The sequence below is a fragment of the Malus sylvestris genome, chromosome 5, assembly GCF_916048215.2.
Source record: "Malus sylvestris chromosome 5, drMalSylv7.2, whole genome shotgun sequence".
NCBI classification, from domain to species: domain Eukaryota; kingdom Viridiplantae; phylum Streptophyta; class Magnoliopsida; order Rosales; family Rosaceae; genus Malus; species Malus sylvestris.
In genome coordinates, this window is record NC_062264.1 from 7,188,903 (window position 1) to 7,214,407 (window position 25,505).

General features: G+C 38.5%; 4 protein-coding genes, 1 long non-coding RNA gene and 1 pseudogene across 6 annotated transcripts; 4 read left to right on the plus strand and 2 right to left on the minus strand.

Moving 5' to 3' along the window:
* Positions 1–31: 31 nt before the first annotated feature.
* Positions 32–4,624, plus strand: LOC126621978 (uncharacterized). Of its 2 annotated transcripts, none has more exons than XM_050290610.1 (6): positions 32–377; positions 700–763; positions 1,112–1,304; positions 2,129–2,202; positions 2,727–2,882; positions 4,316–4,624. In XM_050290610.1, the coding sequence occupies exons 1-6, from the start codon at positions 119–121 to the stop codon at positions 4,383–4,385; spliced, it is 816 nt and encodes a 271-aa protein (XP_050146567.1). In that variant the 5' UTR covers positions 32–118; the 3' UTR covers positions 4,386–4,624. The 2 variants fall into 2 exon arrangements, with proteins under 2 accessions (XP_050146567.1, XP_050146566.1); XM_050290609.1 differs by having other exon boundaries at positions 33–377; positions 4,375–4,624.
* A 237-nt stretch (positions 4,625–4,861) lies between these two features.
* On the minus strand, positions 4,862–10,448 carry LOC126621979 (uncharacterized; annotated as a pseudogene).
* LOC126621980 (uncharacterized) lies at positions 5,015–6,502 on the plus strand. The gene is made up of 2 exons (XR_007623242.1): positions 5,015–5,131; positions 6,281–6,502. It is a non-coding gene; the product is annotated as an uncharacterized LOC126621980 (long non-coding RNA).
* Positions 10,449–11,381: 933 nt separating the features above from the next.
* On the plus strand, positions 11,382–15,816 carry LOC126622404 (dihydrolipoyllysine-residue acetyltransferase component 5 of pyruvate dehydrogenase complex, chloroplastic-like). The gene is made up of 6 exons (XM_050291121.1): positions 11,382–12,574; positions 12,985–13,176; positions 13,274–13,361; positions 14,933–15,003; positions 15,119–15,202; positions 15,291–15,816. Exons 1-6 carry the CDS (start codon positions 11,696–11,698, stop codon positions 15,393–15,395), a joined length of 1,419 nt encoding a protein of 472 aa, XP_050147078.1. The 5' UTR covers positions 11,382–11,695; the 3' UTR covers positions 15,396–15,816.
* An 85-nt stretch (positions 15,817–15,901) lies between these two features.
* LOC126622403 (leucine-rich repeat receptor-like tyrosine-protein kinase PXC3) lies at positions 15,902–19,400 on the minus strand. Its single transcript, XM_050291120.1, has 2 exons — positions 16,505–19,400; positions 15,902–16,424 (listed from the first exon to the last, which is right to left on the minus strand). The coding sequence occupies exons 1-2, from the start codon at positions 19,077–19,079 to the stop codon at positions 16,117–16,119; spliced, it is 2,883 nt and encodes a 960-aa protein (XP_050147077.1). The 5' UTR covers positions 19,080–19,400; the 3' UTR covers positions 15,902–16,116.
* Positions 19,401–23,882: 4,482 nt separating this feature from the next.
* Positions 23,883–24,767, plus strand: LOC126623661 (uncharacterized). Its single transcript, XM_050292618.1, has one exon. It carries the CDS (start codon positions 24,097–24,099, stop codon positions 24,565–24,567), a length of 471 nt encoding a protein of 156 aa, XP_050148575.1. The 5' UTR covers positions 23,883–24,096; the 3' UTR covers positions 24,568–24,767.
* Positions 24,768–25,505: the final 738 nt, after the last annotated feature.

A 25,505-nucleotide genomic window follows, 5' to 3' on the forward strand; every position in this document is an offset into this window, starting at 1 on the left:
TTTTACTGAAATTTCAATTCGGGCGGCATTTGCACTGCATTGTTTAATTTGATTGAACGTGAATTTCGACGCCGTTATCTTTTATCCGCAGGAGGAGGAGGTAGAGGCCGCCGGAGCTATGCTGGCAGTGACAGTGCCGGTCGGATTGAGATTTGGTGCGCATTTGCTTGGGATACACAAACCCCTGACGCTAATTCCAACTTCTTCTTCCTCAACACGCTGCTTCTTCCTCTTTCCCTCTCCTCCTACTCGAAACGTTTCGCTGAGTCAGACTCCTCGTGACCTCTTCCGCCGAAACGTTTCCCAAACCCCTGCCCCTGCGGCCAGTGATTCCGTTTCCGTTTCCGTTTCTTTCCCGAAAGACTCTCCTCTCTTTGGTAAGTGCAGTGTTTCAAAACTTGTACTACACTCACATCCCATGATAATTCATGTGCTGCATTTATTTTCCAAGTCTGAATTATCTCAACTGTTTGGTTGCTGAGAAAATTTGAGGGGAATAACTAGACTATTATGCTATGCTATGATTTGTTTACTTGGGCTGAGAGAAAATCTGGGTTAAATTTTGTATTTTCTCAGGAACCAAACAGATAACTAGTGTGTCAACTGTGGTTGTGGAGTTGGGGTAAAATTGATAATTAATACATTAAAGTGAAACCGAATTGGAATCAACTACTTATTAGAATGTGGACCATGATTCAGGATTGGAGGATCTACTGGTGAGCTTTATCTTGGGGAAGAAGAGGGCCACAGAAGTTTCCCACTTGTAAGAAATCAATCACTAGTTTCCCTAAATATGTCTGCATTTCGAGCATGTTTTTGTTTAGTTATACCTACATTTGCATTGTTATATTTGAGGCTTTGAGCCTACCATTAACCCACTTCTGGTTTTCAAGGCAAGCATCTCGAGCCTTTTGGTTTTTTTATTATGCACAATGACTGCATATTAATTGGTTTAACAAACATGTAAATTCGAGAGCTGTGGGTTTTATACGTAATGTTATGCGGTATCTCCTGCGCTATAGATTATCATTCTTAGTTTTTCCTTTATTTTGTGATAGTATTGTAACTATTGTTTCAACTCTGAATATCTTCTAGTGTCTTTTCTTAACAGGGTATGGAAACATGTTGTCCAAAAAGGTGATACGGTCATTGATGCCACTTGTGGCAATGGTCATGATACCTTAGCGATGCTCAAGATGGTCGCTGATGAATCGGGAAAGGGTTCTGTTTACGGACTTGACATTCAGGAAGCTGCTTTACAGAAAACTTCTTCTCTGCTGGAAGAATCGGTCACTCCAAATGAGGTACCTTTGACAAATTGTCTTCTTTTTGAGGAAAGAGAAAGTTTGTGCATTTGTAATTCATGATTCCAAATTTTGTCTTCTGAGGAAATAGAAAGTTGGAGTAGTTGTGTGAGACTTGAGAGGTCACTGTATCAACAAAACTGCATGCGAAGTAATAAAAGGATTGGGCAGCTCGTTTTGGACCCGTTGGGGGAAGGACATCGGTGGTCTTGATTCCAAAACGAGTGTGGATAAAAAAATTGTGTTCAGTCCATGAGTAATTTATTGTCTAATCATCACTGGTTGAACCTCCATTGCATATTATGTAGGACTAATATTACAGGAAATATAGGCTTTGCCTTGATCTCCCGTTTATTCTTAGTTGTAGAGTCCATTGGAGTGGAGTCAGAGTAGTATCTGATGTACTCATGTTTTCACCACTGTCTTTATGATTAGTTCTTCTAAATGCACCATATTTGACTGTTGAATAATAAAGAAAATGAATGTGATTGCTCATTAGATTTAAAAAGAGGTTTTAACGGCACTTTATTACGGAGAATTCTGGCTTTCATTGTGTTTCTATGTTTGTGCTTCTGTGTTATGCGTGATTTGTATACTCAAAGCCTTATCAACATACACATGTTTTCCTTCATAGAGTTATTTATTAGCGTGATTGAAACCAACTATAATGATGTTTATCATGCTTTCATTCCGGACTGGTGGTTGGGACTGGACTGAACTATCTTGTGGTTTTACTTTTAGTTCTTTTTTTTTCTTTTTTCTTTTTTTTTTGTGGGTAATATTGTGGACGTATGAAAATTCTTCTTAGTTTCAATTATATGTAGAAGGGACTCGTTAAGCTGTTCTCCAAATGCCACAGTAAAATGCATGAAGTTCTACCAAGGAATACATCTGTTAGGTACTCACTTTAACTCAAGATTCTTGATGATCTCATCCCATTCTTTTGTGTATTGAATCAGAGTGATAATGTGAAACCCAAATGGAATTTAATTTTATGCCAATACCTTTGACCTCTATGTCTCTTTTACATCAGTTCTTCATTAACGAATGCAAAGAAAATCAGTTAAGAAAACAAGAATACATTCAGAAAGCTTAGATGCCTAATATTATGCAATGGCATAAGTCCAGCTTCGAAAAATAGTGTACTGTGGAGGTGTATAATGATTGTTTGTTAGCTAGTTGACAGTTTTGTGATTATTAGTGTCTAAGCTTGGTCACTGTGTTTGCACCGTTCTTTAAATTCAATAAAGGCATTGTTTTTCCTTATATATATATAAAACAGAAGAAGAGAAAATGAAATAAGTGTTTTGGACAGCTGAAAACACAGAATCTTTATTCATATAGATGGCAATATTGTTGACCACATTACTGCAATAGGAAGAACTTGCTTCCTGAAAACTTTGATTAAATGGGTGTTGCCAGGCTTGTCGCTTTCAACCTAGGCTATCTTCCAGGGGGTGACAAATCACTCACCACGCAGTCAGACACATCACTAAAAGCATTGGAAGCTGCAAAAGGTATCCTGATGGATGGAGGGCTTATCAGCTTAGTGGTTTATGTGGGGCATCCTGGTGGATGGTAACACTTCTGCTCTAATATTTTCTTTTTCTTCACTTTGTTTGCTAGTTTGTGCTTCCTGGGTTTTATTTCACTCATTGTGCAGTTTAAGCAAAACCATATTACAATTACAACTGACTGAGTAATTTTCTTGTTAAATACGGGAATAAACATATGAGATTGGATTGTTAGGAACAGCTTTGGTGAATACTGGTAACTCTTAGATGGAGTATTAGAACGAAAAAATCCATAATATAAGATTATTAAGTTCCTCCAAGCTCTGTCTGAAATATATGGTTATTTATTAACAAAACAACAAAAAAAAGTTCTTTGGCAGCAGAATACTATGTAATGATATGGAAACAAAGTTTTAAACGATTGATATTAGTTGTCCCTTAATGATTTTAATTAAGTGGAAGCATGACTTGGAATTTATTGTGGAATGAAGAGTGAAAGTTGGAAGCTTGAAAGAGAATAAGGTTGAGTTGCGGAAAAAGTGAGGTTTGAGTTTGGGAAACAGATTTTTATACTAATTAGCCTCATCTCTTTAAACTGTCTCGATATCATGATTTTCCCATTGCTGGAATGTGTGCCAATCTGTCCTCCTTCCCTCTTAGATGGGATTCTTGTGTGTCGGAGAAACCTTAATGAGTAGGAATGGAGAGGTCCAGTCTATACTGACAGACCTTGAAACTGGGTGATTGGTTCCAAGTAGAGCTGAGCGCATAAGAGAGTATGGATGTCAGTGGCTTCTCGAATATTTGCCTGCATATCTTTTTCAGATCTGTTGAATAATTGAACCCTTGCTACTGTCACACCTTCCTTTGTAATATGGGAAGCTAAAGAACCTTCTAAGTTGCTAGTTTGGCTAATTGCTCGTGAGAAGATTAATATTTGTGAAATGGTTCAAAGAAGACGGGGGCTTCTGCAAATATGGATCACTTATTGCTTCATTTCCCTGTGCCATATCCTTTATGGTCACGATTACTCAAGGTGACAGGCTTATGCTGGTCCATTCCAGTGTCATGTAATGCTTTGTTGTGTGAGAATTTAGTTTCTTTAGGGGTACGAAAGAAGGGTTTTATGGGCAGAACTGAATAGGAGGGTTTTTGATAATGGGGCGTGCTATCCACACTCTTTTTTACTTCTCTCACACCCCTTGTTAATTTTTGTCCTTTGATCTTATTCAACTCATCTGATCGGACGGTCGAAAATTAGAAGGGTGTGTGAGAAGTAAAAAGGGTGTGTGGATAGCACACCCCTTGATAATTTGGCTGATGAGGAGTTGGATTGTTTGTGGGATATTCGGATTTTAGGCTTCTCTGTGGGCATCTGCTGCTTCAGATTTCAGAGACTTGTTTGTTTTTTTCCTGTTATTTATGCTACTGAGGAGTATGTTATTTTTAGGATTGTCTATGATTTTGTTCGTAACTTCTTTAACTTAATACTGGCAGTTGTGTTCTTCTCGTCGACTCTTATGTTTTAGACTTATGTTTTCCTTATGGAAATTCAGGGAAGAACTGAAGACCGTCCAAGATTTCATCTCCAAATTACCGGTTGAGATGTGGATCTGCTCCGAGTTTCAGACGGTAAACCGATCATGGTCTCCAGTTCTTGTTTTCATATTCAAGAGATGTTGAATCGGCCAGTTGCTCCAATATTCATGTCTTATTCAAAGGATGAAATCTTGTAGCACGAAAATCTCTGTTACTGTCAAGATAACAGCAAGAAATTCATATACATAATCCTTTGTTAACGGTCAAGGTCATGCTTCTCGTGCTCAGTTATTGTCCGCATAGGCACTTCTCTTCGCAGCGTTGAAACCTGTTGCGAGTTCAATTTCTTTTTCCTCTTTGATTAAAAATAGAAGAAAAAAATAATTTGTTTATTTTTGGGAAACAAAATAATTCTCCCTGTACAAACTACAAGTGGTAGCTTGGGGCCCAATCTCCACACAAAAGACATTGTCCAGTTACCTAAATAACTTATAACACCAAACATCAAAGGAATAAGACCCTTACAGACACAGGTAAGAAGAAATTCGACATCAAAAGCATTCAAATGCACCCGTTGGGTGGAATTGGTACATTTGCGTATTTAGCTGAGATTTGCAGTTCCAAAACCTTCAGCACTCACTCATGCACTATAACCATCCACAGCCAAGTTTCTCTTAGCCACCGTAGAACAAAATCTGAGATCCCATAAACAGGAGGAGAAAAGCATATCAGAAGCAACAAAATGGGAGAGGGAGGGAGGAAGAGAGAAGACAGGTAGTGAGAACTTACGATAAATTCTGCATTCAGAAGCACAGAAGTATATCAGTCTGCCCTCTGTGTTCTTCGATTTCAGGACTTTTATATAGTAGCACATCCCAGTACATTAAATTTTGCTAAGCTCTCGGGTTAAAATAATATAGTTCTTCGTACCACCCACTGAACAAATTTTAATGGAAAATAGGTCAGGGGGAAAAAATTATTTACATGATCATTCTGTATGTGCTAATCCTAGAACACTGGTCTATAAAAGTGAATTAATTCTTTATAAAAGCTTTCGGATGATATCAGAAATACTTTGAGTCTTTTATGTTTAATTTTTGGTAAGATACAGGAGAAGGAGAGATGGATTGAGGAGGAAGGATGGTGAGAGAGAAGTAGAAGAAATGTATATGGAATGGTACACAAAAGGAAACCAAAAACCAAAAACTAAAAACAAATTTAAGTTGTTTTCACCCTCCTCCCACCCGTTCCAAGTGGTAATCCAAAAAGCAACATCATCTCTTATATTTTCCTTCATTTTTTCTCCCTCCTCCCACCCTTTCAGAGTGGTAATCCAAAAAAACACATCAGCTCTTATATTTCCTAAATCTCTCTCCACAAAAATCCCAACATCTCACACAACTAGAATTACAATACTCTAAACATTAGATAGAGGGATTTGTAATCACTAGATGTAATGCACTTTGAGGGCTTTGTAAATGACTACTTGAAATAAGTCATTTGAGAATCCTTTGTTTAGTGGTATGTAGAGCTCTATCAAGAAGACGTGTGACAAATATATGCTTATGTATATATATTACGTATAGAAATAATGAATTAAACAATCTGAGTGCCAGGTGCATTGGAAAAATGAATAAGATTGCATCATGGTAATGCATATACGAGACAAATTCAATATGTTGATGTAAAGAACGGATTATATTGAATAAGGACATGTGTATGTTAGACAATGACACTGTAAAAGTGAAATGTGTTGCTCACACATTAGTTCATTTTTTCTCTCGAGATGATATTTTATTGATAGAATGAACTGTTATAGCAGACTGCACTTTATAGTATTTCAAAATTTTCAGAAATGTCATAGTTATGTAACGGACATGTAGAATGAAGTTTATAAAATTTTATACTTTGAGAAATGTACAGGCAAGAAAAATCAGTAAATTAAAGACCTCATCCTCAACAAGTACCGCCCAACCTCCCCATACGCCCAATGGGAAACAAGGAACGGATCATGAACTTGTTTCTGTCATATGGAAAGGTACAAGCAATTACCTATCAGCTTAGCCATTTGAAACAGATGCTCTTTGACGACTGAAATACCAGGTTTCTTCCAAGAATTTATAGAAGTTAGACAGAGTTGCTGAATCATTGCTTGTGTCTCTCGTAACCAACCACTCCTCTCTAAGTTTAACATCAACATCCCTGCAGAAAAGTGTGACTGAGGAATATCAACAACTATGGACTACTATAGAGCAAGGTAATAAGATAACTCTGAATAACAAAATTATCCCTGGAATTTACTGATAAAAGAAAATTAACACCGCAAGCATATTAATTACCTCCTAAGGGAAAGAATCTCGTGGTTCCTCCTTAGGTAATCAACATGTTTTGTTAGAGCATCTTGAGCATACTGTCTGCCCACAGTTCTGACTGCAGCTGTGTTTAGTAGATTTTCCAATGAACCATGCTTTTTCAAGAGCTTTAGGGCAGTCTTCTGACCAAATCCAGGAGCTAGATGTTGGATTCCAGGAACACCATCAGCGTCATCACCCACAATGCACCCTAGACATTAAGTTAACAGACTTACAAAACGTGTTCTGGAAGTGAATAAATATTATATTAAGAGGGGTTTATCACACAGGAATGCGGCCTAGTGAAACCACTCTGGGATCTTAGAAGAAATGTAAACAAACTGACAAATTAAGAAGAAATGATCAGTCTCTGAAAGAACTCCAATTTAGTTTTTTGCTGCCTAAAAACTGTTAACTGTATGGCAGATAACTCTTATTTAAACCCATTATGTGTGTGTTGGAATTTGATCAAATGCTTTACAAAACATTGCAGTACAGTTGCTGTCCAAATTCTCATCCGTGAATAAATCTGAATATGTCAGTGTTCACTCTATATGACATCATCCTAGCAAAATTAATGAGTATTTTTAATTAAGCCCTAAAAACTATAGACTACATGAATCAATAAGTCTTATATAACAGTGAACAGTCACAGATATAGCGTTATGAAGAAAACTGTCGAGGATAAGATACATCAACATCATAACTGGCTCTGGAAACAAAACTAGAAAACACTTATCATAAAAAATATGTCAAATTAGAGTCATATTGCTAGCACTAACATAGTTAATTGAAATATGAAACCACCACATTACAATTATACTTACTAAGGCTCAAATCACAGCATGGATCACAGTTATACTGAGCTATGTAGTGCTTAAGAGTGTAAAACGACCAGCGTTCTAACTCGTCCAGGGGCATAACAAGCTGGACATCTTCCGAAAGCAATTGCTTAAAATCTTTATCAGGAGAGGCAATCACCACCCGATATCCTGTTCGAATAACTTGCCCCACAAGTGTAGCTATAGCATCATCAGTTTTGTGATGTTCTACTTTTATGACCTGCACCACTTTATGTTCAAAATAACGCAAAGCAGAAAACCAAAATATTTGAATTTTATCATCTATAGGCCTTTATGAGAGATTTCATGTTTTAAGCTTCAATTCCACTAGCTTCAGGCATGGCTTAAAGAATCCAATATGATGGGAAGTATCCAGACTAATAAAAAATTATGTATAAATTCAAAACTTATAAGGATACAATTTTTAAATAGAGAGCAAACTGGTTATTGAATTTTTATTTCAAACAAGTAGATCCTTGCCTGTTCATAAATACAGGTAATCATGTTTATATTGGAATGATCAATTTCAAATACCAAAGCAGCAGCAGTAAAATAGGAAAGAAACAGATCTTCATTACTATCAAACTCTCATTGCTATTTTGACATATTATAGCCGTTTTATTGTTTCTACTCCTTCCCAGGTCTTTTAGAAAAAAAAAATAAGAAACAAAAGGTAGAGGGGTTCAACCTGGAGAGTCTATCAAATAGATGTCGGTCTTTGGTGCACATGATATAAAAGCATATCTAATGCATGAAAAGTAGCCTTGAAAAAAGTGTTATTTAGCCTCAAATGACACTTCTAATGGGACATATCTAGCGTAGGCTAAAATAGCCCAGGGCTCTTCAGGGGGCTAGTTTATCCCTGGCTCTTGCCCAAGGCTCTTGAAGGGTCAACTTACGAAGAAATTGGTAGCCAATGAAGACTAGCCACCTAACACTTTTTTCCCCTAACCTAAAGATTTTGAGAGTGCCCTTGCCCTTTCCACTAAACTTTCTCCAATTGACCAAATATGATAGGATAGGATTACATTAGACTGGTATCGATTAGATCCTGTATCTTGTATTATGTGTAGCATCAGATATGAGCTTCAAGTAGGAATGGGTTTGACAAAAGATAAATAACAGTTTATTTACCAAAAAAAAAAAAAAAAACTATTTATTTAGACTTCATTGAAAATATGATTATGATAAAGGTAAGAATGGATGTTGCAAGAATATAATAAGTAGGTATAGTGGTAAGTGGTGGCAAGTGGCAACAGAAGCAACAATGATCATATAACCATAGTGGTGATAGTGGGGAAAACAGCATCAGTGTAGGTGGTGTGCTAATTCCTTGGTCGGGCTAATGTCTTGGTGGCAGCAATAAAGAACACAGGTGATTACTGTAGTGTGTTGACAATGAAAATGATGGTAGTATTGGCAGTGACAGTGCTAGTAATGATGTAGTTTGTAAGGTCCATTTCTTTCTTTACTCTGTTAGAATTTTTTGTTGCTTCATTATAAACATCATGTTAATGTTTGCGTACTCGGTAGTTGCCCCTCATTGTTCTATTAACAAATTATTACTTATTAAAAAGTTAGTTTTGATTTATGCTTCTAGCTCTATAATCAGATTCATATTTGCTCTAAAGATATTATTACAACCTAATGTAATGATACCAAAATAGAGGCTAACTCTCAGGCACATTGCATTTTCGAAGAACATTGGTGATGACTCCATGTGACCTTCCAACATGCCCCCTTGAAAACTGTCTTGTGAATTTCCACCTATGTGCTTTATAGGATGGTAATAACTGTCCGCGGTGCTCACTTCCTCCTTCCCCATCAACAACCTGCAAGTGCAGAATTTAGAAAAAGTAGATATATTTACTGTTACCAAGATTAACTATCATGATACAACATTTGTTAATTGTAATTTCAAAGTCGAGATGATCAAATTCCGAGAATCATGGAAGAATAATTAGCTTTGTAGGGAGTCTACAAGGTCCAATGACTTATTACGGTTCCCTTCATAAAAATACATGGCTTTGTGCATAACAGATATTATGTTTCTGCTTGGGCTATCGAGTTAAACAATGGCGGGCCACTAACCACGTAGAAATCATAAACTGCATCTTAACCCTTCAAAAGGGTAATCAAACTTCCCTATAAGCATCACAAAAAATGGTCAGGTGTGGAGCTACATAGTGCCTCCTGTCAAATATATTTTGCCAAGCTAGCTATCAATCTTTCCCTAACAATTTAATTTGTGGAACCCTTGAGGAAAGATTAAACATTATGTCAAGAGAAAGAGGAAAAACCCAGTGAAGCATTTCATCGAACACATGGTGCCAAAATGGGTAAAGTGGACTTACAGCAATAACAGGGTCGGATAGGCTAACTTGATTGAAAAATAAGGAGACCCAATGAGCAAAAGCGTGTAAGCTGGGTCTGCTTCCCGCATAAGAGAGGATTGACGTCTAAAAAGAAGACCCTTTTCTTGCTTGCCTTGTTTGGCAACACTATTTGTCCATCATCAACCGGTTGTTTATACCCACAAGTGCCAGTGGAAGAAGAAGAAGAAGAAGAAGAAGAAGCTGCAACTCCACGAATCTTGCATGCTTTTGTATTTGTTGACACTATATTACGACGAATTGGAAGATGTGGGCTTACAGAAAGAAGGGGTCTGATATGAACGCGGGTGGGAACTGCAACTTCTACCATTGCGAATAAATTTGATGTTGCAACTCGTCTTTAGAAGCCGGATATTAATCCAGATGCAACAAATTAAACTAAATTATGTTATAAACCACCACGTGGTGCCCAAGTAGTTGGGTTCGTATTTCGTACGGCACATCGTGTGTTTCATTTTTCCGTGTCATTGAATTTGCTTGATTGTCGTCGCGAACAGGATGAAATTCTCTATTGCCTCTTCGGGCCCGAAAAAAGTGGATAACATGGTTTGCCACAAGCTGTTCCCTTAAAAAAATAAAAAATAAATAAAAAAAAAAGGTGAAAGCAAACGGAAATGCACTCATCAAACATATAAGATAGTCTGACAAAGTGAAGGAGGTGTGGATTCAAATTCTGTTGTTTCCCCCTTTGCATTTTCCCCATATTGTTTATTTAATTAAACTTCAAGCTGCTGTGTTTGTTTGATTGTGGTCACGGGCAGTGTGAAATTTCTCATAGTTTCTCCGGGCTTGTAAATTGTAAATAACCGTAGTTTGTCACCAGTTATCTCATTTTAAAGAAAAGAAATTGAAATTTTGGATCTTGAATTGTGAAATTAAGAAAAATGGTGTTCTGTTGAGATGGTAGGACTACATGAAACTTCTTCTGCTAGGTTTTCTTATTGATGGTTGAGGTCCATCATGGTGGATTTGGTGGTAGTAAGATGGTTTCACAATTTTCTCCAATGGTGGTAGAAAAATTAGTGAAGGAGAGATTGTGGTGGTTGGCGGTTGGCCGTGGTGTTGATCGGGTTGTGGTGGTGAGGGAGAGGCGTGATGGTGGTTAGTGGGTTCATGGAATTGATCGTTACCAATCACACTCTCATCGTTACCAATCACACTCTCATATACATTTAACAATTTAACCCATTAACATTATCGTTTGTCATATTCTCCTTCATATTTTAGTATTTTTTGGTGCTAAACTTAACCTGATTCTTTTACCTCGATTCTCTTTAGCGGAAGACTGATTTTGTTGAATATAGGTGACCTATAGTCTTTGGGTAGAGATGAACTTAGTTATCATAAATAATTGAGAAAATCTAAACGAAATAACCAAATTGACGTATGGAATTAAATTTCAGGATGACATTGTCGATTTTGAATTTGAAGTTCAAAAATGAGGATTTTGATCAATTTCAAGGACTAGTGATGTAAAAACATTAAAGCTTATAGAAACGAAGCAAACCAAAGGCACATCGCCACCATCGACACTGGTAAAGTAGTTGGAAGTTGGAACGCCCGCCATCGTTTCGATGCACTCGAGAAACACACACCCCCAAATGCGATGAAGATATCAACTACGAAATCGAAATAAACCCACAAAACAAAACCTACCCATCGAATCCACAGACCCTCTGGATTCTCATCCTTCCTTCCTTCCTTCTTCTACACAAACCCCCTCATTCTCTCTCTCTCTGACCGCCCACTCCAATGGCTCACCTTCTCAACACCTCCTTCATCCCCACCTCCCAACCCCTCCGCCGTAACCCCACCTCCTCTGCGCCGGCACTCATTTCCGGGCGCCGGGGCAGGGCCCAAGTCCAGGCCAAGATCCGGGAGATCTTCATGCCGGCTCTCAGCTCCACCATGACTGAGGGCAAGATCGTCTCCTGGGTCAAGTCCGAGGGCGACAAGCTCTCCAAGGGCGAGAGCGTCGTCGTCGTCGAGTCCGATAAGGCTGACATGGACGTCGAGACCTTCTACGACGGTTACTTGGCTTCTATTATGGTCGAGGAGGGCGGCGTCGCAGCCGTCGGTTCGGCTATTGCTCTATTGGCCGAAACCGAGGACGAGATTGCCGAGGCCAAGACCAAGGCCAATTCTTCATCAGCAGCTCCAGCTCCAGCGGCACCAGCACCGCCCGCAACTGCTCCGGAGCCACAGCCGGAGAAAATTCCAGATAATGCGGGTCCCGCGGTGGTCCCTAAGGCTGCGGCAACCGTGGCTTCAACCCACCCGGCGTCAGAGGGAGGGAAGAGAATCGTGGCATCGCCGTATGCAAAGAAGCTTGCTAAGGACTTGAAGGTGGACTTGGGGTCAGTGGTGGGAAGTGGACCGCTGGGGAGGATTGTGGCTAAGGATGTTGAAGCTTTTGCTACTCAGCCGACGGTGGCGGTGGCTGCTGAACCGAGTGTTGGAAAGTCAGCCGCTGCTGTGGCGGCAGAGGCAGGAATTGAGTTGGGATCGGTGGTGCCTTTTACAACAATGCAGGGGGCAGTGAGTAGGAACATGCTTGAGAGTCTCTCTGTGCCCACTTTCAGAGTAGGATACACTATCACCACTGACGCGCTGGATGCCCTGTACAAAAAGGTAACTTCAAATTTTCGAGAAATATGCTTTCGGTATCATTTCACATTTTGCAAGAACAATGCTGAATTCTTATTTGGGTATCAAATTCAAATTCATTATTCATTTATCCGCAGCACCGAAAAGTTGCTTTTTAGGTAATTTCAATTCAACAATTTGGGTTGCTTAACATGAGAATCCATAGTTTGTGTCATCAAAATTGAGTCTCTGACTTGATAATTTGACATTGTCCTAAAATCATAAAACGATTTCTTTTTCCATTTAAATGAAGAATATTGTAGTCTATAGTATGCGCTTGCTTCGTTAATAAGGTAGCATTTTATTCCCCACGTGAATGTGGCTTACTGGTCGAGAATTCTGAATCAGGACAGTAGATGTTGTAACGAGTAGATGTTATGATTTATTTTTTCTAGATCAAGTCGAAGGGAGTGACCATGACAGCATTGCTTGCAAAGGCTACTGCACTTGCATTGGTCAAACATCCTGTTGTGAACTCTGGCTGTAGAGATGGTAAGAGCTTTACATACAACAGCAGCATTAACATAGCGGTCGCTGTGGCAATCGAAGGTGGATTGATTACGCCAGTGCTTCAGGATGCGGACAAGGTTTGTACCTTTTTGTTTTCCATGCTTTATAGTAGTGGTTTCTTTTGTTTTGGGACGGTGGTTGGTGGTTCTGAGGCTCGAAGTTTTAATGGTTCAGGTTGACATATATACATTGTCAAGAAAGTGGAAGGAGTTAGTTGATAAGGCCAGGGCCAAGCAGCTACAACCTCATGAGTACAATACAGGTACTATTATTACTTGCCTAAATGCTTAGTAACCACACAACATGTTGAGCAGAGAGGGCATGAGAGTGTTTGGTATATGTTCTAATACATTGTCATGCAGAATGAAATGTGAAAATAGACGACCTTTGCATGTGAAGTTTTTAAAACTTGTATAAAATGCTTCAAAATTCATGATTATTCTTATCAATTTTAATAACTACTTTTTCGATTCAATACGAAAAAGTATGTTACTAAATTTGAAAGAAATAATCATATTGATCAAAAAGTAGTAACTAGATTTTTCGATCAATACGAAAAAGTATGTTCATTTGGAGAAAAAACAGGGATTTATGTGCACTGACATTCTCTATGAACTTTTAATTATTTAGCTGAAGCTTGACAATTAATAGTTCAATTTATGCTTTATTGCGGTATGAAATTAAACACCAAAGCTGAATAATAGAATGAGAACAAGGTGATCATTGATCAGGCAGCCAGCAAGCATCTGTTTTCCTCAAGCAACAATGCCTAAATAATTTGGTTGCCTATGCTCAGAGTTCTCATGTTCCCCATAACATGTACATAATTTAGTTGTCAGTTGGGTTCATTTTGTTTTCAAATAAGTACCATTTGAAAGTGTAATCCGGGCCAATATTTCAAAGCTTGGCAGAGGCTTCTCTTCTGTAACTGTGGAAAAGGCTGTGGCTAAATTCTTTTTTGTAATTGTAAATTGAGCGACTTTCCCTCTTCTGCTTTCCGTAAAACATGGTTTATATGAACACCAATCACAAGATATTACAACTTTCTGTACTGCGTGTAAAGTGCTTTACAAACAGGAAATGCTGGTTTGCTAAGTTGATTTGTTTCAGTGCTTCAACTCAATCTTGGCTCCTTGTCACAACTCTTGTTTGACTCTAAGATTGACCAAAAGCTTTAGCCATGCCATTAGAATTTTGTGTTGTATTGTCCTTCCTTTTTGTTTTGGGAGCAGCCTCTCCATAAATGGGGGTAAGGCTAGCCGACATTCACCTCTCCCAGACCCTGCGTAAAGCAGGAGCCTTGTGCACTGGGTACAACCTTTTTATTGTCCTTCCTTTTTGTTCAGATCACCAATACAGTCAGAATGCATATTAGAGCAACAGTGTCTAGAATTTTATTAATGATGCAGTTTACAGTGCCTGTTCTCTCTGTCACCTTTGGACTGTGGCGCATTCGAAGGGTCTGGCCCTTATTTTTTAGCCTGCCTTATCATTAGGCTCACAGAACCTTACTGTGGTCGAGTACCTGAGTAGTATCTGTCTCTATTCTTATGCAATTCAGGGTTTCTGCCATTTTTCCTCCTAATTTTATTTTTTGAGTTTTGGTATATGTACTTTAATTGATGATTTCTGGGTTAGAATATTCTTATGATCCTAGATTTGGATTCTTCTTGAGAGAAATGGTGGCATAATCGCTAATATTTATGCTAAGTGAAGGCAGTACAGAGCTTCTGAAGATTGCAGCCCTTGTTTTACAGTCTTTTACTGAAAATTTGACATTCAAAGTGCTCCATTTTTGTCTGATTTAAATGACTACCGTTTGCTGTTTTGTAGGTACATTCACTGTTTCTAATCTTGGGATGTTTGGTGTTGATCGGTTTGATGCTATTCTGCCACCTGGAACTGTAAGCGATTCATTTCATGTTTTTCTCATTCTTTATTTTCTGTTAGAGAGTGAAGGTGCATGTTTTATGCTGGTGGTTATTAATAATTGTGCGTTTCTGATTTCAACTTCTATAGGGTGCAATTATGGCTGTCGGATCATCTCAGCCTACTGTTGTGGCTACTAAGGATGGTCGTATTGGTAGGAAGAACCAAATGCAGGTAAGAAATAACGAAATATATACTTATTGGTGTGATACATAGAATGAAACTACAAATTCTAATTCTTGGAACATGCAATTATTTACAGGTAAATGTTACTGCTGACCACCGCATAATTTATGGAGCTGATCTTGCTTCATTCTTGCAAACCTTGGCCAAGATCATTGAGGACCCCAAAGATCTTACCTTCTAGTCTCTACATGCCTTGTCCCCAATTGATTCCCGCTTGGCTTTCAGAATGTCTGCGATTTGATCTTGTCAGGCATGCTTCTACTGTTGCTTATCTTTTAGGTTTGACGGGAGGCTGGCTCAATTTTACGAAGAATAGGAAAATAATTTTGAATATAAATGCATAATGAGTTTTAGTTCTAGTTCGTCAAAGGTTCTGTCATAAAATCTTGCTGGCCGTTGTTTTTTTTTTTTTTTTTTTTCGATCCTTTTCTTTTTTTTTTAGGGTTGACTATTGCACGAAATTCGTTGTTGAGGTTGTAGCGTATGGGTTGAGTGAAATCAAATTTGTAACTTTAAGCGTATTCATGACACAGAAGTATTGCTACTGAAATCCATTTCGAAAATGTTTTAGCTATTTTCAATAAATATTGCACTTGGCGCTCTGTTGGAAGCAGTAGTACAAGCAAGCATTGTTTTTTATGCAGGAAATTGCTGTTGTGCCAAGCTTTGGCTATCTTGTATAAGTGGTAAAGCTCAAAGACAATCTAGTTCAGTATGTAAATTTTCTACATTTTACATTACTTCTTATAGTTGCTCTATCTTCTATGGCAAGATAAGCTTTAACTACACAAACATCGAACCACTGATATTCTACTCGTAGGAACTGACCAAAACTTCGGGTTCATCCCATCTTATGCATGGAACTAGTATTTAACATCGAGTTTGAATCATGCCATGTTACTTTATCTTGCATTGAGGAGCATTCTAAGCACACTCTTCATTCTTGGCCTTGCTTTGGGTGATACACTAACACAAGCGAGAGCAATTTTCAGGACCGCAAGCATCTGGCTTCGGACGGCAATTGATGTTCTGCTGATACTATAATCAAGAATGTGATCCCTTTTATCTTGCTGCGCTGAGTTACTCAAGACCCACTTGGCCAACTCAATGCCCTCGCTAACTGCTGGCTTTCCCGTCAGCAACTCCAGCAGAATGACCCCGAAGCTATAGATATTGCCGGCCATTGTTACCCTCATAGTGTATGCATACTCTGCCACAGAACAGAGACAAGATATAGACATAATTGCTTTAAATCCAGCAAGTTACTGAAGAAATCACAGAATTGCTTACCTGGAGGAATGTAGCCAACAGAACCAGCAATAGTAGAAAGGCTTCCGGTGCTCTTTGACGGATCAGTCACCTTCAAGAGCTCAGCTTCTCCAATCAAAGGCTCCTTGAGGGACTTGAGCAAAATGCTTCGGCTTGACAGGTCAAGGAGGAGTATTGGACTTGGAGTGCACCCATGAAGAAAAGAAAGACCCTGCGCTACTCCGACAGCAATACTATATCTGCTCCCCCAATCCATGTCATCGCCCGAGATACCATGAAGAGCATCAAAAAGGGTTCCTTTTGGAGCAAATTCATAGAACAGATAAGCACTGTCAACAGTCAAGACATAGGCCAGTGGATTCATGACATTGGAATTGCTTAGTTTCCCAAAGACCTCTAAATCTTTGGCGAACCTCTCGTGGCTGCCCAGTTGGAATATCTTGTCACTCAAGTTGAGCTTCTTGACAAAGTAGATTGCTCCAGACGGCATGATGGCTTTGTAGTAAGTTGAAAACCTAGTCTTCAGCACAATGTTTGATCGGTCAGAAACTACTTCCATCGCTCTAGTGAAAACGATGTTTGATCTATGAATACCATTTGCAGTTAAGAGATTTCCCTGGTGGACCTCGGGCACAGCAAGTTCTTCCCCTGTTTGAACTCGTTCATCATTAACCCTGTCATTCTGTCGCGATAGTGATAAGGCAACAGTGGTGACCGCTCCAAAAGCAACCACAGCTGCTACAACTGCAAGAACAATTGTCACTGCATATGATTTTTTCTTCTCCGTTTGGGGTGGAGTGCTTTTTGTTCTGTTAGTCACACCCTCGTTCCCACTTGTGTTGACCATGACCCAAGAACCGAAATCAGGAATTTCTCCAGAGAGCTCATTGTTAGAAAGTAACAACTGTGTCAAGGTTTTCATTCCAGTAAAAAAATCCGGTATCTTACCTGAGAATTTGTTATTTGAGAGATCCAGAATTTCTAATTCACTGAGCCTCGAAAGAGTTTCGGGAATACGTCCTTGAAAAAGATTGCTGCTGAGATTCAAAGCAATCTGCAAAGACATCGGCATTCTTGGAATGTCACCACTTAAGTGATTTTCTCCAAGTTGGAGTTCCATCAGAGAATCCATGGAGGCAATACTGGCGGGAATGGAACCGCTCAGCTTGTTGCCTTGTAAGTTCATGTTAGTAAGATTCTGCATGTTTGAAACTGAAGGAGGTATTGAACCGCTGAGAGAATTCCAGCTGATATTCAGAATGGACAACTTGGGCAGTTGAGTAATTTGAATTGGAATTCTACCACTCAAATTGTTAAATTGAAGTTTCAAGACCTGAAGATGGCTAAGGTTACCCAACTCCACCGGCAGAGCCCCAGACAGGTGATTCTGAGCCAAATTCAGCAACGCCAAATTCTGGCAATCACCCAATTCAGGAGGAATTGATCCAGTTAAGTTATTGTTTTCCATCTCCAAGTAGGTCAACGTTTGATTTGTTGCATTTGCTGTAGAAGGTATCTTCCCATCAAGAAAATTGCTTCCCAGTCTCAACCTGACCAAGCTCGGAGATAGAACTGGCGGTATCTGTCCCTCCAATCTATTATTCGACAAATCCAGAGTATGCAGATTCCACGATGACAAGAGGTCCGATGGAATCGACCCACTCAATTTATTATAACTGAGGTCCAAGTTTTTCAGATGCTCTGCAATGCCATCAGGAATTGAACCATTGAAATTGTTAGAATTTGCTGCAAATCTCCAGAGGCTGGTGATATTTGAAATGCTTTGTGGGATTCCGCCGGATAACTTATTGGCCGAAAGAATCAAAACCTCCAACTTGGCGAGCTCTCTGATTCCATCAGGAACACTCCCGGAAAGCTGATTTCCGCTAAGATCAAGCAGAGTCAAATTATGGTATCCCACAAGTTCAGCAGGAAAAGGACCATCAAACGTATTCATAGAAAGCTCAAGCTCCTCCAAAACCTTGGATTTTCCGAGACGGGTCGGAACGGACCCAGTAAATTGGTTGAAGCTAAGGTTCAAGCTTCTGAGCCCGACCAACCCGTCCAACTCGGAGTCGATGCTTCCATTCAAGTTATTCCGAGCAAAGTCCAAAGCCTCCAACCCAGAAAACCTGACAAAATCGGGAAGACGACCCTCCAAATTGTTCATACTAAAATTGAGCAGCTTTAACCCGCCTAGCTTTCCACAATCCGAGATAAACCCAGGTGGGATTGTGGTCAGATGGTTGCCGGACACATCGAGAATCTGCAGAGACTGAATCCGACAAACGAGTGGCAGAAAGTCCGAGGAAGATAGAAAATGCCCGGACAGAGAAATCTGGATGACGGATGAATTGGTCGGGGGATTGCACCCAACTCCCGTCCACAAACATGGGTTTGGTTCTTTGTTGACGTCCCATGGAACAACTCTAGTAGGAGTGTTGAGGTTGTTGGAGAGATTGATCATGGCGGTTTTCTGGTTTGAGGAGAGTTGGGAGAAGACCGTAGGAAGAGGAAGGTAGCAGAACAAGGACAAGAAGAAATGGAAGTTGAAATACAGGACAAGGGAGGTGGTTTGGCGGCCATACCTGCTCATTTTTGGGCTACAAAGGTTATTGTCTTTTTTGCACTTGTGTTTGGTTTTTTATTATTTATAGATACGAGGGGAGATTTGTATATATAGTTTATGTGGTTTTCAGGTGGGAGAGAGAGAGAGAGAGAATTGCAGAGAGATGTCTGGTTGTGTTTGTGTTTGGGTTATGGGGTTTTAGAGGAATGGAAATGTTGTGGGAACGGGAAGAAGAGAAAATGTTTGGCGTGTTGGTTGGGAAGTGGAGTTGACTGGACTATTGACTAAGGGGTCTCTTCTTGCCAAGACAATTTTAGACCTCAGAGTAAATAAACTAGTGGTCTTTTCTCTAGCATCGGTAGCCTTAGTAAATTTCGCATTGATACTCTTACCGAGTGATTTTTTAGTAGGGTTTTCTTGTTATGGGTACCAATACCATTGTTGTTAGTAAACCACAGAATAATTATAGTAGGTGAAAGTTTCTACCATGTGAGATTCAAGACATATACAAGGAGAAACTCTCGTTAGACTTGAATCTCACACGACCCATTGTGGTCGACACGAATGCAAGACTCCTAAGTTTCCTAAGTTTACATGTGGCGTGATAAGAAAGTCCAACCTTAACAATTTCTTAGATGATAAAACCCTGTAAAAGTTTTATACCATGTGGACTGTGGACTAGAAAAACAAAGGTTGTTCAAAAACGCGTAAATGAAGACAAACAACAGAACAAGTTAGAAATACAGATGAGAATATGGGAAGGTGCTCAAAAAGATTCCACTAAAAAATCGTTTGTTTGCGGAGAATGTGATGAGGTTTCGATTCGATTGGTTAAGAGGGTCGTCGCCACTATAATATCAGTGCTCATGCCGTGAACCATCCGCCGGCCCTTTTTCTGGGATTGAACCGGGGCTGCCACTCACTTTTATGCTTTGAACCGGGACTGCGTTGACCGAGACCAATCATTGTGTTTGATTTTTATGCTCTTTTTTTTTTCTTTGCTTGGATTAAACTGTACACCACTGACATTTCATTCGAAACCTTTGATTCCAAAGACTTCTTATAAGAACAAGAAATATTTGTGGCTAAGAGTTTGCCCTTGAAGTTTAAGTTCAGTTCTCCATTTTTTTTTTGTTCACTTTAACGAAAAACTATATTTTTACACTAAAAATTCAATCATGTTACTATTCACTTTACCTTTTATTTTGTTCTTAGCGTTAAAACTCAAAATTTTCAAATATTTTTCATTATTTTTTTTTTTGTTCTTAAATAAAGTATCTATTAAGTTTGGCATCTGATTAGGACAAAATGTGAAACACTAGTCCTTCGTACCAACACTGTTAGGCTTTGTGTCACCCAACATGAGACCACAATTATGTAATGGAGTACCAAGCGGGTTTAAATAATAATAATAATAATAATACATATTTTACGAAAGGAAAAAAAAATTTACATTTTAAGACTAAATGGAGGCGGAGGAGGACAAAAGGAACCTGTGAGAATTTACAAATTTGGTGTTCGAGCTTCGTTTTAGGCGCATAATACCTTCTTGAAAAATAGTGCGGCTTCCCAGTTCAAACATATAGTTTTGCTATAATATATGATGGATTTTAGCCATCCAAGGTTATTTAAACTTCCAAAAACACGTTTTAAAATTTTGGAATTCGAATCGAACTCTTCAAATTCCATGTGATTATTTCATTTCAAATTCCTTAAGTCCTGTGAAATTCCCCATGGTTGGTTTTAAGTCTATTTAAGGCTTTTGGCTCCCAATGTAATGCATCATTCAAGATTATTCAAATGAACCTTTTGGTTTTCTTCCAAAATCTGGTGGATCTAGAACATTGTTCTTCAATGACTTACATTGGTATCCCTTCTACGCTCGTGCTGCATCAATACATTAATACAAACTAAAAAGAAAAAAAATCCCAAGCAACTTTAGATAATGAAGCAGAGAAGAAGTCTAGCAGAGCAATAATCTTGAATTTTTGCCATCTCTAATGGAGAGGGCTAAAGGTCCAAAAGCCAAAAAATAGCATGATTTGCTTAAAAACTCATCTCCAACCAATGGCTGGGCTATAATTCTCTAGAGTCCACCAGACTATTATTTGGCCAAAGGAGTATCAAGCTAGCCAAATGTATTCCCCCCTCTTAGCCCTTTTCTGGGCCCATCTCCTCATTTGCAATAATTAATTCAAATTCAACGACTAGATTTGAAAATATACAACCATAGTTTAATTAAGTTAACCAATAAAATTTAAAATTAATAAACCATTGAGGGCTATGTTTAACCCTTTCGATTGGAGATGGTTTATAAGTATGACCTGAATCGTTCATTTATATCCATTTTTCATGATACTATGCATGGATCAGAGATACCATGGCGAATTCTTTAGAAAAACACAATTTTTTCACAATTATTTGCAGGGCTATAATTTTGGACGGAGCTATGTTTAGTCATTTCGGTTGGAGATGGTCTTATGCCATAGAAAGGCTTCGAGATTCAAAAGTATTGAGAGAATTAATAGTAGGTAGAGATAAAACTTGATTGTTTGTAGTTTTTTGGGTAAATTACATAATAGCCTCTTAGGTTTGAGGTCTATTACAACCTCATACAACATCTTTAAAAAATTTCACTTTCATACCTCAAGTATTATTTTATTTCAAAATAATACATCCGTTACATTTTTCATCCATTGATCCATTAAGTGCTGACGTAACTGTCACATTTGTACCACGTGGCTGACAAATGTCACGTGGCAAAAAAAAAAAAATAATTATTTTTTTAAAAACCTGAATCTTCTAAATTAAAAACCAGAACCTGAATCTTCTTCTTCGTCTTCATTGGGTTCTAGGTTTTCTGTTGCTGCTTCTTCTTCTTCTTTTAAGGTTCAGGTATGGGGATGGGGGGTGGGCTGATGGGATTTGGATTTTCTAACCCTTTTTTTTAAGATTAAGGTTTTAAAAAAAATTATAATTTTTTTTTTACCACGTGGCTCACATTTGGCAGCCACGTGGCATAAATGTGGCAGTCACGTCAGCACTTAATGGATCAATGGATGAAAAATGTAACAGAGGTATTATTTTGAAATAAAATAGTACTTGAGGTATGAAAATGAAATGTTTTAAAGATGTTGTATGAGATTGTAATAGACCTCAAACCTGAGGGGCTACTATGTAATTTATCCTATTTTTTTGTGTGTATTCTTCCTTCTCCAAAACCCTTTTATTTATACCAATCGACTCAATCTTAAAATCTTCCTAGGATCTTACTTCCTCTGCTTGCAATCCAAGAAACCTAAGGTTTTATATCCAATTCCAATTTTTAGCTACAAGAATCCCTTTCTTCGCACATAAACTGCACCGACTCTCGCGGCAATTGAGCCTTAAGCAAGGCAAGGCTCACCGGCACATCATTTAGTTAAATCTCAACCGTTCACTCGTGGTAAAATGTGCAGAAGAGAATTTCAAATCAAGCTAATTAAGTTTTGGGCTTCACCAATTAAATAATGGCTAAACACTTATGTCCAAACCCATTACTTAACTTTAAAGGCCCAAATAAAAAATAGGCCCAACAAAAATATTGTAGTTGATGGAACAATCTTAACACAATCCACCTACTAAAAATTTTGTACCGTCCTAAAAAGGACTTGACAAAAAAAAAAAAAAGTGCTAAACAATCGGTTTACTTGTCATTGACACTATGCTGCGCCGATGTGCTACTGCATGGCGGATTTGGATCTCATCCGGATTTAAATTGTAGGGATATTAGAAATTCTTATATTTTAACCATTCATCATATATCATGCGGTCAGAAATTATTTGATTTTTTTATTTAAAATTAAATATAAATAGTACTCAACAAAAACTAATTGCATGATATACGATGAACGGTTAAAATGTGAGCATCCTTAGGATCCTAACAAAGGGGATCCGAAGAGGATCCTCATCCCTGCATGGCATCTCTAAATCACTATTACTTACATGAAGTGGCTCTTTCTCAAGTTTGATAGACTTCCTGAGTCCTGACGTTGGTTTTAGGAAGGCAAATTTCTCAACATATGCAATTACTAATATGGATCATTCTATTGACGGGCACTATTTATAGGGATAAAACTATGCCATCGTCGGCTAGGAATACTCTTTTTAACCTATCAGGATTTGGTTATAATAAAGGTTTTAATTTTTTTTTTACAAATGATATTATCTACCCTACAGCTTTAACTTCTTAAACCTTTGTTATTTATCCGCTAAAAATAAACAATTGGTGCACTTGGTTCCTAGGCAGGACATAAGTGGCAAAGCAAATCCCTTTCACAGCTTCAGAGTCAACAGCTTTGTTGTTTTGGTTTGAAAGGGGAGGTGTTTCCTCCTTCCAATCCGCCGATAGATGAGATGTCCCTTTTGCTCCTTTCCAATTCAACGAGTCTGGCAAGAAACTATATTTTCCAACACAATTTGGAACGTATATTGCTAATTAATAATTCTGCAATAAAAAAGGTTTTATCTTTGTTGTACCGCCCCTGGCCCAGATTGGATTACCCATTTTTGTTTCTTAGCACATGTTATGTTTAAATTCGATTAATATTTCGATTCACGATCCTCTTCCTTACTTGTAAATGAAAAGTTTTAACTTCAATTTTCGTAAATCACAAATTTGAATTAAATTATTATGACTGCTTAATTATTATGTGACTTAATATCACAAATCTTCCACCATTTATCGTAAATAACCGGACAAAAGTCTTTCTCACGTTTAAGCCACGTGGTTTGGGTTCACTAGAGAGAAAAATATATAAATCTTCCTTGAAAATGCAACTACGTGGGGGGCCCTGACACCCTTAACTTATATTTCATCAAATAAAAAAGAAATGGTGACCCGCAGGAAGCAGTTGAACTAAAACTTTCGAGAACGACCAGCTGCAACATTGTCAACCTCTACCAAACCTCCTCCAGGCCAACGAACTACTCCTGTGCGAGTATCTCATCATTTTAATTAATGTTGTGCGGCCAACTATTTGATTCCCAGTAGATCAACCACTTCATGGACACAGACGATTTCAGCTTCCCCACACACAATTTCCCTCTAACTCCTATCGACTCACCCCCGTTGTGGTGCTTATCTCCTGCAGCAGAAGAAGATCGTAATCATGGAGAAGACATCATGGATGCTGTAAATTGTAGTTATCAAAGAAGAAAGAGTGTTTCACATATCGAGCGTGGCGGCCGGAAAATGAGAGAGAAGGAAGAAGAGGAGACTAAGACGATGGACATGCTCTGGGAAGATTTCAACGAAGAACTACCGATGTCAAGAACTGCAGCAAGATCAGACTACTCTGGTAGGTTTTCACAAGAGATATTAAAACAATTGGGCTGCGTTCAATCTTTCAAGTTTTCGAAAACCAACAGTACTACTACTACTGCCGTCGGCGTCGCGGGGATTATGAAGGTCATAAAAAGGTTGTTCTTCCTCCACAACCCTAATCACAAACTCAAGAAACCTGCATGGCCATGATCAAATTGTCTACCTCTTCCCTTTCTTGCGTTCTTGTTTTTTTTTTTTCTTCATAATATCTTTTTTAAATGGGGTGATCATATACTAGTGGTCAGTGTAAATAATTTGATCATATATAGTTTGATTAATAAAAAGAAGGTACAGAGGGCACGTCTCATGACCAAGTCATGTCTATGTATGAATGTATTTCAGTTTCTCTATCCATTTGACTATTTGCTAAAGCATCTTATGATTTCCGTTTTTTTTTAAATATAATAGAGAGCTCTTTGTTGCACAATAAAGAAATGTAAGAATAAAATTGACTTCTTGAAGCTAATAAAGAAGCCAAGAAGCCCCATCTTCACAGACACATTCTCCTCTCTATCAGAATCTCAGTGCTCAAATGAACAATGGGTTTTCAGTTCAGAAAAGAGTATATTCTAAGGGTGGGCAAACGGATATAGGAATAGCGGGTCGGTTCCAATTTTTTAAGAGGAAAAATGGGGCGGGGTCGGAAGATACCATTTTAGGGGCGGCCCGAGTCCAGATATATAGGAAAAGGGAACCCCAGACCGGTCCGTTTGTAATTGTAATGGACGGACGAGATTTGAAGAGTAATATACATCCAATCTTATCCGTTAGTTTTTACCCTAGGTCTTAATCACACCTGGGCTGGTTTGGTATTGCTGTGCTTTGAAAAAAAACTGCTGTGATAATAAGCGGCTGTGAAATAAATTAGCAGAGCGTTTGGTAAACTTTTTTGTAAAAAAGCTTTTGAAAAAAAAGTAGTCTAATAGTGGGTCCTTTCATTAAATGAGCATTGTAGCTCCATGTGCTTTGAAAAAAAGCCAGTTTTCTAAAGCTACAAATAGCAACTTCAGCTTTTTCCTTTGATTTCAGCTTATTCTTACAGCAGCTTCCAAAATAAGCCATTTTTTTTCAGTTTACCAAACACTAAC